Source organism: Amblyomma mixtum, chromosome 9 (genome assembly GCF_055824585.1).
Source record: "Amblyomma mixtum isolate Tamu chromosome 9, ASM5582458v1, whole genome shotgun sequence".
Classification (NCBI taxonomy): domain Eukaryota; kingdom Metazoa; phylum Arthropoda; class Arachnida; order Ixodida; family Ixodidae; genus Amblyomma; species Amblyomma mixtum.
The window spans coordinates 89,109,555-89,126,463 of record NC_143020.1 but is presented as its reverse complement, the minus strand read 5'-3'; the positions used below and the strand labels follow the sequence as shown (position 1 = coordinate 89,126,463).

At 47.9% G+C, this 16,909-nt stretch overlaps 1 protein-coding gene across 1 annotated transcript in view; it reads left to right on the top strand.

Annotated features, from left to right (window-relative positions):
- Nucleotides 1–534: 534 nt before the first annotated feature.
- Nucleotides 535–16,909, top strand: part of DAAM (disheveled-associated activator of morphogenesis-like protein) — a 126,987-nt gene continuing 110,612 nt past the window's right edge. Inside the window, exon 1 of the mRNA XM_089560773.1 lies at nucleotides 535–986. Coding sequence (XP_089416899.1) covers nucleotides 945–986 — 42 coding nt within the window. The 5' untranslated portion in view covers nucleotides 535–944. The remainder of the gene's footprint in view (nucleotides 987–16,909) is intronic.

Sequence of the window (16,909 nt, the reverse complement as noted above, 5' to 3'; positions counted from 1 at the left end):
ACACCACACCGGAAACCGACGACTAATCTCCCCCAAAAGCCCACGAGAAGGAATGGCGCTGGCGAGACCGTCTGCAGATGTGCCTATTCCCTCCATGCTCGGATATGGAAGAAGCAAACACGTGAAAAGCGAAACGGAGATAACCCGGGGGCTTGAAACTCGGAGCTGAGCTAGCAGGGTCAAACAAATCAATGAACTGTAAAGCGCTCGTCGCGCGCCTAGCGTAGGCCCTCCGTCCAGCCAGCCACCCGCCCCCACAAAGCAAATGCAAGCAAAACAGGCAACCCCGCTCAGCTGAGACTACGTTGCGGTCTCTACCGCCGCGCGCCAGCCAAAGTAGTGCTCTAGAAAACATCATACACGAAGAGCTTCAAGGCGCGACGCTTTACCCCCCCCTGCAACGCTCGCTTGCCGTACGCGCGAGCGCTTGTCCTCCTCTCTACGTCAAACGCGGCTCTGGAGCGACAGCAGCGCCGCCGCCACAGGGACGCTTTCGGAGCAGACGACGAAACATCGCCTGGCTTCAGTGCTTGCCGCTGACTCGCGCTCTCCAGCGGTGGTGGAAAACGCGGCGCGCGCAGCTGCGCGCCTTTCACAACACAGTTCCGCGTTGACCATCGCGCGCGCGCTTTATCGTCTGCTCAGTGTCGCCGTGTGGCACCTTCGCTATAAGTGCTTCAAGCTTCCGTTTGTGAGACACGCACTCCATTTGCTTACGCACGCTGTTCTTCTTCGCATCGCCTGGTGGATATATACAGTTTCGTGCGTCCTCGTGTTCGTCACCGGCAACGCCGCATCAATGGGATGGGAACAGGGGTGACGAAGCTGGGTGCGTCGTCGCTGAGTGACCGCGAGTGTGGGGGCTTCTTCGACCGCACTCCGAGCTGAAGGGAGGCGGGGTCAGTCACCATCGTGGAGGGGCTGAATCGAAGAGACAAGTCAATATGGATACCGCGACTCCCAATGGGAAAACGTCTACGGTGAAGGTGCGTATCGCCCATAATATGTTTATCGAATGTGTTTTTATTTTTGTTGACGTGTGGCTGGAAATGTGCGAATAACTAAAAAAAAGGGGGCGCTATTTGCCAAGATCTGTTTTTAGTTGTGCCCTTAGCTCGGGTTTAAGTGTACGGTGAATGTTAAATATTGCTCGACAGCATTAGAGAACACATCAGCTTCTTATAAAAGCTTAATTAGATATCAGTTTATTCGAATCACCGTGCATGGCTCTCGATCACGTCTGGCAGATAACTGCCGACGTAACACTTCAGACTCTCTCTGAAAATTTGCACTGCGTGCGACTTTAAATTACCATGGAAACGCGTTTCATTTTTGAGAATTCAAACCCTTCGTCGTTTCTGAAGGTCCTTAACTCGGGTGAAATCGAAACTATCATAATTATCGAAAAAGACATGTCGGTTGCATTTCGGTGCAAAATATGTGGCCTACGTAACTTACAGGGGAATGTATAGCATTGACTAATAGAACATCTGGAATACGCTCGAAAACATCCAAACACGCTTATCAATTTTGAAGCGATCCATACGGTCTAAGGATGCGGGTACATTCATCATGACTGCCTTGAGCCGGTTCAGCGGCGCATTTGAATTTTGAATTCCTACCCCATCGACTGAGCGGTGCTAACATTTTGCTCTTTAATTCGCAGTATCTTTGTTAACAGCTGGTCTTGAACTATACCCTCCGTGCGGGTATTGTGCTCTTGAGCACAGCTGTTGTCAGGAAACAGCTCCTCCTTTTTTCTTTTCTTTTGTAGTTTCTTTTGAAATCACGTCTCTAAAACGTGCTCCAGGGAATTATGCGTTAAAAGGTCGTTGAAGGAAATGCCGCATTCGTGTTTGTGAGGTACATCGCTAGGATCGATTCTGAGCAGGCGCTTTTCTTTCCCAATAATAGCGCTGTGGGGACTGAATTCCACAAGCCGTTTAGATGCTATTTAGAGGAAAAAAATATACAGGGAACGGCTGCGTTTATTGTTTGATTTCTTGATTTTTTCAATGCTAAAAGACAAAATCAATAACAGGGAAATTTTCGTGGCAAAATTCTTCCTACATTCCCGACATTGAGTGCTGGAAATTAGTTCATCCGTGAGGACCAAGAAAGCACTGATACCTATCTACAGACTTTGTGAGGAGTTTAGAGCCCTTGTGGTCCGCTTTTTGTCTATGCTGTATAGCTCGTAATGCGTAGCCGGTGTTTCAAATGTGTTGAAGGCGGCAGGGACTTAATTATCGCCTCTCCTGAAGGTAAAGAACTCCACGAATTCAGCAAGGGCCCCGCTAGACAGCTTAGAACAAATACCCCCCCCCCCCCCCCCCTCGGACGCTTTACTTTTTACCAAGGCGGCACACAGAAGATGGCTTACGTCGAAATAGATTAACGTAATTGTTGCATCGATCAGTTAGCAAAAACAAAGGGATATCTAATCGGTAGATCAGATCATATCTAGCAGAGGTGCGCGCATGCGTTGCGGTTATGACGGTCGCCGGCTGTAGACGAATGCCGGTAGAATAACGGGTCGTGGGCGAGGCGTTGCTATGGCAACAGCGACGCGAGCTCATATATGACCACGTTGGCTGAACAACTCCCGAGTCGTTTAAGCTACACTTAACTGGAAAAGCTTGTTCCTAGTGGACTGCGGTATAGTATTTTGAATTGTAGTTTATCTAAATGTTTCGTAATATTTTATATTCTAGTTCATTGTAGTTACCCAAGTGAGCAGACGTAAAAACATCTCTTCTTAACGCGCACGTTTAGTCCAGTTCTTATCAACAATCTAGCAGCCACTTAAGATAAGTCAAGCTGTAAACCACATAGCAACACGTACCGACATCGAAACAGTAAACTTTGATCGTATGCATGTATGTGCGTATCATCAGCATATTGGCCGTCCCGGTCCATTCTCGCTGTTCGAAGATATGGACAGCAGTTCTTCAGTTTTCGGTTCTGCTGGCGTATCATCAGAATCAAACAAAACTCTATAACAGGGCAACTGAAACGTGAACAGAAAAGCACATAAATAATCGGCTACTGGAGAGGAAATGTAGGCGGGTCTATGAACACCTCTAAAGAGCGATCCTCACGCCTTAGAAGTGAAAATCAACTGCTCTGGTATTTCACATCTCTCAGCTAAGATCTCATTTTGCTGATCGTATGTGTTTCAGTTATCTTGCTCGCGTTTAATATGATGCTGATAATGGTACGTCTGGAAGACGCCACACCGCGCTGACAGATGTCACTTCTGCTAGTTAGCGCATTGATCACGTGATAGTTACTTATTCTCTTTTCATTTATTTTTGGCATATCGATGTTTGACTTTTCCTGTTCTTGTCTGTGGTACATGATCCGTGACGTTCTGTACATGGTTATACCCTTCGCATCAAAAAGAGAGCGGGGCTGTTTTATTGAGGTAAACTACGCGGCTCCTAACGTCACGAGAACAGCTGCTGAGCTGAGGAGACCGGTCACGAGCTAACCAACTCCGTGTGAGTCACGCGAAAGGCAGAGACCTCGGAGAAATGTCGTTAGCATTCCGCGAGACGAGATGATTTCATCAATCACCAATCCGTACCATTGTTTTCGCAAAGCTGTTGTGGCAGATTTTCTTCCAAACATGGCTATGATAGTGTAGGGCACAAATAGCTGCGACAGTCGCGTGCTTACGCTACAGGGTGTTGTTCTTCTACCCGCTGCGGTGACTCGGCTTGAGGTTAAAGATGTCACGGGTGCGACTGCTATTCATGGCTGCCGCATTTTGAAGAACATGAAATGCAAAACTATCATGTGCTTGTACTTCAGTGCATGTAAAACAACTCCAAGTGGTCCACATTAGCCTGGCAATCCTGCTCCGGCCCTTAACACTGCAGAATGCAATAACGAGCGACATTACGAAGAAATACAGCCGAACCTAATTATAACGAAATAATGGATATAACGAAGACACGAGCAAGACATGGGCTATAACGAAGCTACGGTTATAGTGAAGTAATCTCCGTGCTCCTTGAACTTTGTTATCACAAGGTTCGGCTGTATATTTTTACTCTATGCACAAAGTTACAAAAGTAGGTATTTTCTGATCGTCTAAGAAAGATAAACCTGCATTCACAAGCACAGGGAGATACAAAAAGTCGATGGTAACATTCAAAGCGAATCTCTCGCCTGTTAATGCTGCTGTACTCATGTTGATTTTTTTTGCCTTTTTTTCTACAGTGTGGCAGCTGGCACTGTCACTTTTCATTTAGGTGTTTTCTCCAAATGGCGCTTCTGCAATGGTGTGGGGATTTTATACTCTCTCCTAAAAAGAAATAATAACTACAGAAATGTTCGAACAGCCTGCATTGCACGTCATACCCAGGGCACTGTAGTGTTTGGGCGTGGCGGAGAACTGGACCGATAACTCGCGTGCATTACTATGCACATTCGTAAGCAGGGCAGCCGAATGAACGGTGCGTGATGGAGGTCTTTCGCGATCAAAGCATAGACACTTCACTCAAAACAGACACATGATTTATTCTCAGTCCACACTGTCTTTAGTGTCATACGCCATAGTGTAGATTTCAACTAAGGGAGATTAATTATTTAAACCTGACTTAGCGCAGCCGTATGGCTAAAGAAGAAAGCTACGTTGTTTACTTCACTTTTTACGTTCAATGCGCCTATCATTATTCCTCCAGTTTCCTCTTAAGACAAAATGCAATTGTAGAGAGTCAAATGGGCGGGTGATATAATTTTTTGGGAATAATGTGACCGCTGCAGGTGCTTTAGGAGTGCGTTAATTCTAAATCATTGGGAGAAGCCTTTGTCCTGAAGTGGGCGTTGACGCGCTGATGATGACAGAGCTGTAGGTTCTTAATGTACTTTTATGTTCCTAAATGAAGGGAATGTCTGAAACAAGCTGACTTTTACAGCGAAAGCCGTACTTCTTGAGGTAAAACCGGCTCACAGGTTTGTGTGATGCTTGACCTCGAAGGTGGCTTCGATTAAATCATAAATAAATAAATAAATAAATAAATAAATAAATAAATAAATAAATAAATAAATAAATAAATAAATAAATAAATAAAATAAGTTCTGGAAGTGTGTGATGAGAGGCTAGTTGGTAAGGCATTCTGAAGATATAAAACTACGCCGGAGACAGGACGCTCGTCCTGTCTGCATCTTTTCTGTGTCCAGTCTCCTGCATAGATTTCTGTCTTCAAAATAAAATAAAACTGGCGCCACTGCGATACGAACCCGTGGCGGCGCGAAGAGATCAGCTTCGCTGGCCAGTGCACGAGAACACTATGATATCACCGCAGCCGATCACGCCTCGTGTTAAACTGTGACACACTCTTCCGCTGTGCATTGCATATCATGTTCTTTATCAAGAATAACTACTCTAAAACTAATATTCGTGCTTTGAGCTATGTAACGGTAGTGACAGAGAGATGTGCGCTGCATTCGTTAGCGCCGACAACGTTGTGGCAGAAACACGGTACTAGAGCAATACGCGTTGGCGTTGACAACACTGCTACAGAAACGCGGCAATGAAGCATAGGCCACCGGCGTATACATTGGGTCATCATCATCATCAGCCTGACTACACCCACTGCAGGGCAAAGGCCTCTCCCATGTCTCTCCAATTAACCCTGCCCTTTGCCAGCTGCGGCCACTGTATCCCCGCAATAGACCACATTCACACTATCAATCAGGTGATAGAGAAATGCGCAGAATATAACCAACCCCTATATATAGCCTTCATCGATTACGAGAAAGCATTTGACTCAGTGGAAACCTCAGCTGTCATGCAGGCATTGCGGAATCAGGGTGTGGAAGAGTGTTATGTGAAAATATTGGAAGATATTTATAACGATTGCACAGCTACTATAGTTCTCCATAAAGTCAGCAATAAAATTCCAATACGGAAAGGTGTCAGGCAGGGAGACACGATCTCGCCAATGCTCTTCACTGCCTGCTTACACGAGGTATTCTGGGGATTGGAATGGGAACAGTTAGGGATAAGAGTTAATGGAGAATACCTGAGTAATTTGCGATTCGCTGATGACATTGCCTTGCTAAGCCACTCAGGACAAGAACTGCAAAGCATGATCAACCAGTTAGACAGGCAGAGCAGAATGGTGGGGCTAAGAATTAACATGCAGAATACATTGGGTATTGATGACTAAAAAGTTGAAGGTGCACATAATTGCCTCCCTGGGTCAGTGGACACCTAAATCGCGCTTTAATGTACGTGGCTGTGGTGTCCACATGAAAAAAACTGGGCTTTCGCACTGTATTTTGTGCTTCGCAATGCTGTACCGCCTGCCGGAATTTTAAACACCTTTAGTACCTTGAGCGCAACGCACATGTTGAACTTATTCAGCGCATGACGTTCCCAGCCGATTCATCATCGTCGTCATCAGCTGCAGGGCAAAGGCTTCTCCCATGTCTCTGCCTTTAACTCTGTCATTTGCCAGCTGGGGCCACCGTATCCCGCAGCCGGTTATGCGCCATAAAAAGCACAACACAACACAACGAACACTGTGTAAAAAACAAACAAAAATGCAGAAAAAACTGTGGGCACGAGGTGGTGCCACACGCACTCGTTGCAAGGGGCGCTTGCGTTGTGAACAAGTAGAGCTGTGCGCCGATTTTTTTTTTTATTGTCCTTGCCCATTGCACCGTTCACGAAATCGGCCAATTGCGGTCAAACAAACCCGAGCCAGCTCTCGCGCGCCAAGCGAGTTTGCAATCACCCCTACATCCTCTTCCGGGTGTCATTCAACCAACAAAACGTTCTTACCATTGGCCTCCCTTGGTCCTATCCACTCTGCTTCTTTTCCAAGTCCCTCGTATTTCCCAAGAACTCTAACACGCACACGCACATGTTAAAGAAAAAAAGAAAGATTTTCTTTCTTAGCGGGTTGGTGCCCCGATTGCAAAGCGGTCGCGATTCAAGATAGCGGCTTACATTGCAACGGAAACCTCAGTAGGAAGTGTTCGCGGTGGAATGAAATCTCCGGACTTCGATAGCGTGAAACTGGGAAGCGGAGCAGGGAAAGACGCAGGGCTGACCGAACCCGGCGAGTGAGATGTAAGAAAAGAAACAAAAATATTATCGCGCAATGCGCGAGTGCTATCCTGCAGTGAACGTCGTAACCCATTTGGCGAAGCACTGAGAGCCCAAACTGCCGCGCTTTCCTGTTTCTTTGACTGGCAACTCTGATCGACGACCAACTCGATCGACCCCGTGGCAACCGGGGTAATCGCGTTAAACATCAGCCTTTTAGTCTTCTTCAGCCAGAGGGGTCCGTTCTTCGTTTCATTCCAACAGGATTCGCGAGGCTATGTTCTTGAGTTTACAGTCGAACCTCGGTATAACGAAGTGGTTCATAACGAAATAACGGATATAACGAAGAAATGACGATTCCCCTTGGGAGCCCAGTCAACACGGGCTATAACGAAGCTGCGGCTGTTATAATGTTCTTGCCTGTATCGCAATCGGTTAGCGTCCTGTTTTGGCCTTTGTTATGTTTTGATTACATCCCCTCTGTGTTGATGCCGAATTCAACAGTTCTTTTAAATTTAGTCGGATAGGACTGAAGCTTTCGATTCATCCGGTTAAACCGTGGTTAACTACCAGCCTCCTGCGATGTCACGCAAGCTGGCGCTAAGCGATTAATCACGACATCATGGCAATGGGTCGACGCCATTTAATGTAGCGCCTCCTTTGAGTTGAGTCTGCCGCTTCGTTCATGAGTTCTAACCCTGCTATACATTCATCTCAGTGTGGTAGTATTACTGCGAAACCACTACTCCAGACGTACTAACGCCAACCAAGGCATGTGAAGAATGAACAGATTATTTTGCACGCCTACTCGGTTTAACTACGTTGAAACCCTACCACTTTTTTGCCTTGCCTTTTACTTATTTTTTGCGAGTACCAAATTGACTGCACACGCATGTGGCGTGACCGTCACTTTCTCGTACACATCGCTTGCGACTATTTAAAGTGACGAAAAATAGGCCATAATGTTGGGCATTTCCCATGCGCCTTTCCTCGCTTTCGAAGCTGCCGCTCTGCATCGGTTTCATACCTTTCCTTTAAAGTTAAATGACGCACACTGAAGCGAATTTTATTGGACCCTAAAAAATGCGTAAAAAAAGTTGCAACACAGCGACTGGCGTCGCCCGATAACTCGTCACGAAAAAGATACAATAAAGCGACAACAGTCGCACATAGAAGTTTATTTGGACTCTCGATAAAAAAAGATGCCCAGGCTTAGCTTGGTTAAGCCAAGAATGCGTTGCATATTGCGCGGTCTTTTTGCGCGAGGTATTGCTTGGCGGCACTCGATTTTCTCAGCAGCTTTTCCTCCGTGACGTCACGCGCCGGCGCAGCGCCCCTAGCGGGAGGAGCGGGAGTCAGGTGGTGGCTGCGGCCGCGCGCGACCGCGTGAGTTGGGGCCCAGCTTTTCCTCCGCCTGTCGTCACGTGGTTTGGTGGCTGCCCGGCCGCGCCCAATGCTACGCATAAAAGGGACATCCGTCCCTCTACAAAAACAAAGATACATTGCGGAAACTGATGTCGCCCTATGCACACACACACTCACAGGGAACGTGTGTGTCCAAAAACAAAAAGTGTTCAAGAAAGTTAAGGAAAGCACGCCGGGTTGAACCCGCGATCAGCCGACTTGCGGTTACCCAAGCGTTCTCTGTTCTGCTCCCTTTACTCAAGGTCGGGTTAGTATGAAACACCAAGGCCATCCAAGTGGGACCAGGGGTATGTACCATATTGGTATACAAATTGTGCACTATCTAATTTTCGTAGATTGTTCGGAGTGGTATCAAACGATTCAGCGCGTTGCGGAGCATAAGATTGATAGTCGAATCAATGCGTAGCCTATCACAGGGATTGACACCGACGACCTTTGGGTCCCCAAACCATGACTTCTTGAAGCTTCAAATGTCTATTACGGCCAAACTAATTGACGGGAGACATTCGAAGTGGCGTCACACGATTTGTCTTCTTGTGCTGAACACGTTGGCATAAACAAAGTATATATCAGGATATAACGAAAAATGTGTAGCGGATATAGCGAAGATGGCTAATGACGCGATATTAAGGAGTAAACCTTTAATGCCTCATAGTTGTAAGCAGGAGGTGTCGACAGAAATGTCACGCTTATCAAGTGGTCGAAAAGGTCGTGACGTCACAGTGTGCGAATTTCAACCGAGCGAATTGTACTTTTGATAGTAACCACGCAACCAATTAAAGGGATGGTATAGTGATGCTCTAGTAAGTGGGACTGAATTTAGTGAATTGCTTAATAACAAATTAGCCTAATTAACCTTTCTAGTCAGACCAGATAAATAGATAAAACCGAGTAGAAAATTCGTCGAGTTGGGGAATCGAACCAGGGTCTCCGGAGTGCGAGACGAGCACGCTAACCACTCCGCCATGCCAGCTCGATAGTTTGGAATGCGGCGTCTTCTTTCACTCCCATCTTCCTCCCTTCCCTTACGGCGAGGTTCAGGTGTCCACCGAGATATGTGAGGCAGATATATTTCCTTTCCTCAAAAACCAACTTGCCCAAGAGCAAGGCGTAGAGCCGATTGGGTGATGGCGTTCTGTTGACCCCCTGGCAGCGTTGCAAAACATTTTTAAGCCGAAAACCTTTAATGGCTCATACTGTCGTGATCAAGACGTGTTAGCAAATTTGTCCGCGTTTCAGATTGGTCAAAATGGTCGTGACGTCACTGCGCACGAATTTTGACGGGTGTCCACCGAAATATGTGAGACAGCTATAGATACTGCGCAATTTCCTTTCCTCAAATACAATTTTGGACTCGTGTCCACCGAGATAAGTGAGTCAGTTACTGCGTAATTTCCTTTCCTCAAATACAATTTTCATTTTCTTCATTACGGCCCCTCTATCAATCCCACTTCCTCCTTCCTGTACGGTGCGGTTCGGGTGTCCATCGAGATGACAGAGAATTACAGCGCCATTTCCATTCCTCAAAAAGCGTTGCGTTCAAAGGGAAACGCATCGCGCCGACCGCGTGGAGGCGTTCCGTGCTACAGCGCTACAACACGCTGTCGCGTTCCACTCGTAAAGGCAAAGATTAAGCGTCATTGATTGGCAGTTAATTAATGCCCCAACAGAAAGTGAAGTGAACAACCTCGTAACAGAATGCAGCACTCAGGCTTTCGCCTTTCACCCCTTTTAGCCGCCAAAGTTCCTCATATTAAGCCTGAAATGCTTTTAGCTCCCGTTGTCGGCAGTGTGGTGACATCACGCCGAGACCGAGAGCCAACATCCGGGCACCGAATTCCACTCATCCGGGCACTGAAACGAGAGCATCCGGGCACCGTGCGAGATTTAACGAGACTCTGTAAGCCCTCCCTCCTACAGGACCGGAATACAAGCGCCGGTAGCTGCGCGCTGAACGGGTGGTGGCGTTCCTCCCTTCCTGTACGGTGCGGTTCGGGTGTCCACCGAGATGACAGAGTATTACCGCGCCATTTCCTTTCCTCAAAAAAGCGTCGCGTTCAAAGGGCAAGGCATCGCGCCGAATGGGTGGCGTTCCGTGGACTGCCTGGCAGCGCTACAACACGCAGTACCCCCCATCCTCCTGGGAGGCTGCTTTACGGACCGCTCAGCCCGCCGGCCAGAAATGGCTGGTGGATCGGGCTTTACGTGAAGCACAAGCCCGTGGACTCCTGGACCAGTAGGGGACCGCCCTGGAACATTTTTTTTATGCGAAGCATACTAAAATAGCCCAACCCAGCTCCTCGAGCGCGGCGGTGTCGTTACCATTGACCTTTCGTGACCTCCATATCATACCACGTGATGCGTGACGTCACAGCAGATGAAAAAACGGGGGCCCAACTCGCGCCGTCGCGCGCGGCGTCGTGACCAAGGATGACCACGTTGTGCGTGACGTCACAGCAGATGAGAAACGGGGCCCCAGCTCGCGCCGTCGCGCGAGGCGTCGCGACCAATGTGTTTCCTGCTTCTGCCGCTAGGTGCGCTGTAGTGAACACGTGATGCTGGAGCGGCGGTATACAAGGGGGTGCGCCTGTATCTGTTCTCGCTTCGGCGAGCGCGGCTTCGGCCGCTTATCTGTTTTTTGAGCAGCGTGCGCTCCGGCGGACGCAGTTGTTGCTGCGACGCGCGTCTTTCCTCTCTCTCCTTCATCTGATCTTTTAACTCTCCTCTATCTGCACGTGGCAGCGGTGGTGGCTTGGCTCGAGCCAGTAGCAGGCCCGTGCAATTTCCTTTTCATCCTTCTCTCAGTCACAACAACAACAACAACTCTGCTAGGCGTACACGGGATAGAGATGCCTCCTGGAGACAGGGCTGCTCGTTGGAATGAGAAGCAAAAGTTGCGGCGTGCTGCAGAGACTGATGAAGAGCGGGAAGAACGTCTAGCCAAGCGGCGTGCTCGATATGCAACTCGGCGACAATATGCTTCGCATCTGACTAGGCTTAACCTAAGCTAAGCCTCAGCCATTTTTTGTGTGTAATAAAGTTGTTTCCATCCATCCTTCCATCCACGCTGTCACGTTCCACTACTAAAGGCGAAGCTTAAGCGTCATTCTGGTGTCTACCGAGATATGCGATACAGATAATTTCCTTTCTTCAAAAACCAGGTTACCGGCGAGCAAGGCGTACAGCCAAACGGGCGATGGCGTTCTGTGGACTCCCTGGCAGCGTTGCAAGACGCTGCCGCGTTCCACTCTCAGAGGCGAAGCTTAAGATCTTAACCAAACATCAGTGACACAAGCAGCAACACCGCACTTAAGGCTTTCGCCTCACCGCACTTAAGATCAGCAAAGTGCCCCCCTGAATTTTTTTTCTCCGGATCGGAGTCGAGCGCCTTAACCGCTGAGCCACCGCGTCAGAAATCGTTTTGACAAAAAGAGCGTCCACTACGCGAGTAAATACGGTACTTCCATCGCATAAGCAGTCGCTCCAAATCACGCGCGCGTCCCGAGGCAGTCGGTTTACCTGCGAGACGCGCTCCGCTTTTCTCCAACACAGGTGTCACAGCTACGTTTGTTCCTCGGAACTTTGTCCGAGCGCGTTCCGAGAACGCAAGTGCGTTCTACTCCCAAACATCGCGGGACTCGGATCGACGACCATCTGTGTCTCTACGCGCCTCGTATATACACCACGCTGCGAGCGTTACGTGATCGCTGGAGTCAGTGTATAATGGCAGCGCACGCGAAGTCGCTCTATAACGGTGGAGGCTACAGTATCTCACGCGAGCTCTCCTAAAGAGACTTTGGCTTCTGACGACGGCAGCTATATGTTACACACCGCCTGCTGCCATACGGGGCCCGGTGATATTCTTGGAACGAAACGACGCTTGTCCCTGCTGAAACGTATACCAACTCACGTAACACCGCAGGAAGGCAATTTCAGAGCCTCTGAAAGTGCGAAAATAGAGATAACGTTAGCCGCTCAGTTGAAATCCATTTAACTACCGTTCTTCCTTTATTCTTTCACTCCTTCCTTTACCCCTTCCCTTACTGCGTGGTTCGGGCGTCCACCAAAGTACGTGAGATAGTTACTGTGCCATTTCCTTTCCTCAAAAACCAATTTTACCTCGCCGCGGTGGCTCAGTGGTTACGGCGCTCGGCTGCTGACCCGAAAGATGCGGGTTCGATACCGGCCGCGGCGGCTGAATTTCATTGGAGGCGAAATTCTAGAGGCCCGTGTACTGTGCGATGTTAGTGCACGTTAAAGAACCCCAGGTGGTCGAAATTTCCAGAGCCCTTCACTACGGCGTCCCTCATAGCCTGAGTCGCTTTGGTTGGTTGGTTTAGGTTGGCAGTTTAGTACGCCCCGTTTTTGATACATCCAGTAACGCCTGACTATATCAGTAGAAGTTTCCAAAATGTTGGCAACAATGGCTAGTAAGCATGAGGATAAGGTGTACACATGAACGCGGATGCCGCTTTGGCTTGGGATTGGTTGGTTTGTTTAAGGGGTTTAACGTCCCAAAGCGACTCAGGCTATGAGGGAAGCCGTAGTGAAGGGCTCCGGAAATTTCGACCACCTGAGGTTCTTTAACGTGCACTGAGAGTCAGTAATACTAAAACCCCGAGCGCATCTTTCACTTGGACTGACCTCGTTTGGCTCTTTGGATCGATTTGGAATTTCTGTTCGATGTAGGGAATTTTTTATGCGCTTGCCGACTTAAACATTCATTCATTCATTCTGTTGTGAACCAAAAAAGAACTTGCTGACCTGCAACAGAAAGGCACTTCACAGCTTCTTTTTTCTCTGTTTTTTTTTAATTATCTCTCGAATGCTTTTTCCTGCCCTATACCTTCGGGGAAGTCAGCCTTCAGTGTTGTTTTCATTTTCATGACGTTGTGCAAACGGCGTGGTTGTCACATGGACGATGATTAGGGTTCGAAAGACACAAGAACTCAAAAGGGTTGTTTGGGCTCCTCAGGCAAGCTCTGTTGCCGAGGTGTGCTAAACCGTGTCACCGTTAGTGTTTAATCTAATCTCACCTTGTTGTGTTTGCACGGTTGCGTTTATCGCAAGTTGTGGGCACAAAGGGTTCTTACTGTGTGGAACGTGTCCTGCTCGGCCAACCGCCTGACTTTACCTATATGTTTCTCACATCCTTGTTTAAAAAAAAAAAAAATGGACAGGTCGACAATTATGCGGGTCCTAAGATTTCACATCTGTTTCGAATGGATACTTCTTCGAAACTGAGGTAATACATGCGGTGAGTTTACCGCGCATCAAAGAAGAGAATTAAAAAGCTTGCAAAATCCTTCTTCGAATGTTTCAAACGTAAATCACAGGAACGTACACACCAGTCTGTGCTGTACCAAATTGCGTATTGCTTGGATGGGGTCACTGTGGATATGCCTCGCTGTGAAAAATTAATTTTAATTAATTAATTAATATTCTACCACTCCCTTCATTGTCATGCTAGCAGAGTTATGAGAATCGGCAGACGCCATTGGCTGGAAGTGGGTTCATTGTTGGGGAAAAGCCGCTTTGATCTTGAGTTGTGTCGCACTACAGCCGTTATAAACTACACAAGCAGCCGCGACCGCACTCTCCGCTGCTTTTGTGACGACGGGTTGTGGCGCGTCAGGTGAAGCGTCACTTCCGGGGCCGTAAATTTTGTCCCATTTTGAATTCGCTACTCGTCACTAATTACGTAAAATGAATGAATGTCGACAGTTTTCGACTTTTAATCGAAGGCAAACAAGAGGGACCCTAGATAGAGGCAGACTGCTACGTCAGACATAGAGTTTCTGGCTTGCGTCTTAAGCGTAACTCGTGATGGTGAGAAAAAAGGTGCCACAGCATAAAAATTAGGGGGAAGCTTAAGCTTCGCCTAAGAGTAGACGCGCGCGATAGCGCCTTCTCCTCTTTGTATTTTCTTTCTTTATTAATTTTATTTCTCATTTCTCGCTGATTACCAATCCACAATCACATCACCCATCACGATCATCGATTTCAATCACAATTACCGATCACATTACCTATTACCAATTACTATCTAGGTTACAGTGCGTGACATACTACACCACTACATATTCACACATACCATTTGTTTGGGTACAATGAAGCACCATAACATCGCCTTTTCATTCCGCGCAATTTGTTACTCCTAATTAGCATACTGATATTAGTTTTTTATTTTCAATTACTGTAAGATCAGTACACATCCCAAACACACGTTGCTAAGTCATACACACCCCAACGCGTTCACTATAAGTGCCCCTCTGAGACGCTTGAACCAACGACCGTTCGTGGCCTATGCGGTGCGTGGCCTCCAGGCACACAGAGGGCCTGGGTTTGAATCCCAACACCAGCTATCTTCGTTTTCTATGTTCTTATTTCAGAAATTCTGGGATTTTTTTCCGACAGACGTCGGATGACGGCCGATGCCGGATTTTCAGAAGAATGATCTCCTTATACGGTGTCGCGTGGGAGATATAGCGCTGCATATTCAGCACGCCGCTAGATTACCCGCTCGAATTCCCGCGCATCGAGCCGTATAACGATTACACTTTCTCCTACACTCCACGTCTTCGTCGGGGTAATCATCTCCCTCTAGCGCTTAGAGGCAAAGCCGTTGGACCTATCTGGGCGCGTAAATCCAGCACATATGTATGCCTTGCCTGCAGGCCTTTAGGCGCCTGCAGCTATATGCATTGGTCAAGTAGTCGTCCCCGCCATCCCCGAGGCCTGGTGTATTGACCCGCGACCTCTGGCGTGTAGTAGTACAAGCTGTCCAGTTAGTTCACCGCTCTTGCTTCCAGATTGCCTCGAGACGCCTAGCCGCAGGCAGACTCGCACAGACGGCCTGGCAGTCATGCATATCTTCATGAGCCGGCTTACGAAGTCGTTACGTAAACTAGTTCTCCGCGCCAACTCCGCTGTAGTAAATGAAGCGCATGGTAGCGAAGTGATTTAATCCGACGGATGCAGATGAAAAGAAGAGACGAGAGATGGAAAGAAAAGAAATGGAAAGAGAAGTAGAAAAGGAAGAGGTCTGGCTCAAATATTTGCACCGTGCTCGGACGGAATGTCGAGGACAAAAGGGGTCGGCGTGCGATGCTCTCGCCTTCAGGGTCAGAGGTGTCAGGAAAAGAAGACGAGGAGAATGGAGTGGAGAGAGAGAGAAGGGGGAGGGGGTGCAGGCTGGAAGCTCGCTTGGATCGGGCAGCAGCATTCCGGACGAGTAGAGTTGTCTCGCCTTCCAGGTCAACCTGGTTCCTCGCTCGTGCCCCCCCTTTTCTCTCTCGTCTCTCTGCCTGAGAAGACAATAAACGGGAAAAGAAATGTAATAAAGGTTATGCGGAAAAAGTCAAAAGGTGGAAAGGAAAAGAAAGATAGAAGAAGAATGGACAAGAAAGAAGAGAACTTGGAAGGACGGCAGCATTCTCGGGACGCGCAGCGAGTTGGTCTCGAAAAAAAAAAGTGGAGCGGCGGAGAAAACAAGACCTGAAAAAAAAAAAGAAAACACAATAAAGCAGTCGCGCTTTCGCTCCCTGCGTACGCTAGCCACTTCAGTGTCTAGCGAGTTTCGTGGTCTCCCCACAAGCTAGCAATCTGAGTTTCTTGCGCTTTACACTACATTTTCTAGACTATTTCGGGGGCTTTTTACCTATGACTTTTATCCTACTGAGCCTCAATTTCACGCGTGAGAACTGCGTGTCTTCCTCAATCATCTAGTAATTTGAGAGATCGGGGCACCCCCTGGCGTGTAATGGGCGCAGGCTGCGTCTTGTATATTAGCAGCTTCAGTGTATGGCTCGACACAACGTTACGATTCAATTGCACCTACTTGCATGACTCGTTCTTTGTATGGCGGCATCATGTGCGACGTATATGGTTTTGCGGAGCTTATTAAAGGATACAAGATTGATTAACCGATTACAAGAGATTGCTGCTGCGATTAAGGCCTGCGCTTAGGGCTGACTCCGGACGGTAAACCCTACATATCATGAAATATCACACACACACCATACCATACCATACCATACCATACCATACCATACCATACCATACCATACCATACCATACCATACCATACCATACCATACCATACCATACCATACCATACCATACAATACCATACCATACCATACCATACCATAACTGTAACCATAAGTAACGTGTACTGTGCAATATCAGTGCAAGTTGAACAACCTTACGTGACCGAAATTCCCGCAGCCCTTCACTACGGTGTCCCTCATAGCCTGAGCCGCTTTGGGACGTTGAACCCTATAAACCAACCGTACCATACCATCATCATCATCAGCATGAATACGCCCACTGCAGGGCAAAGACCTCTCACCTGTTTCTCCCATTAACCCTGGCATTTGCCAGCTGCAGCCACCGTACCCCCCCAAACTTAACCTC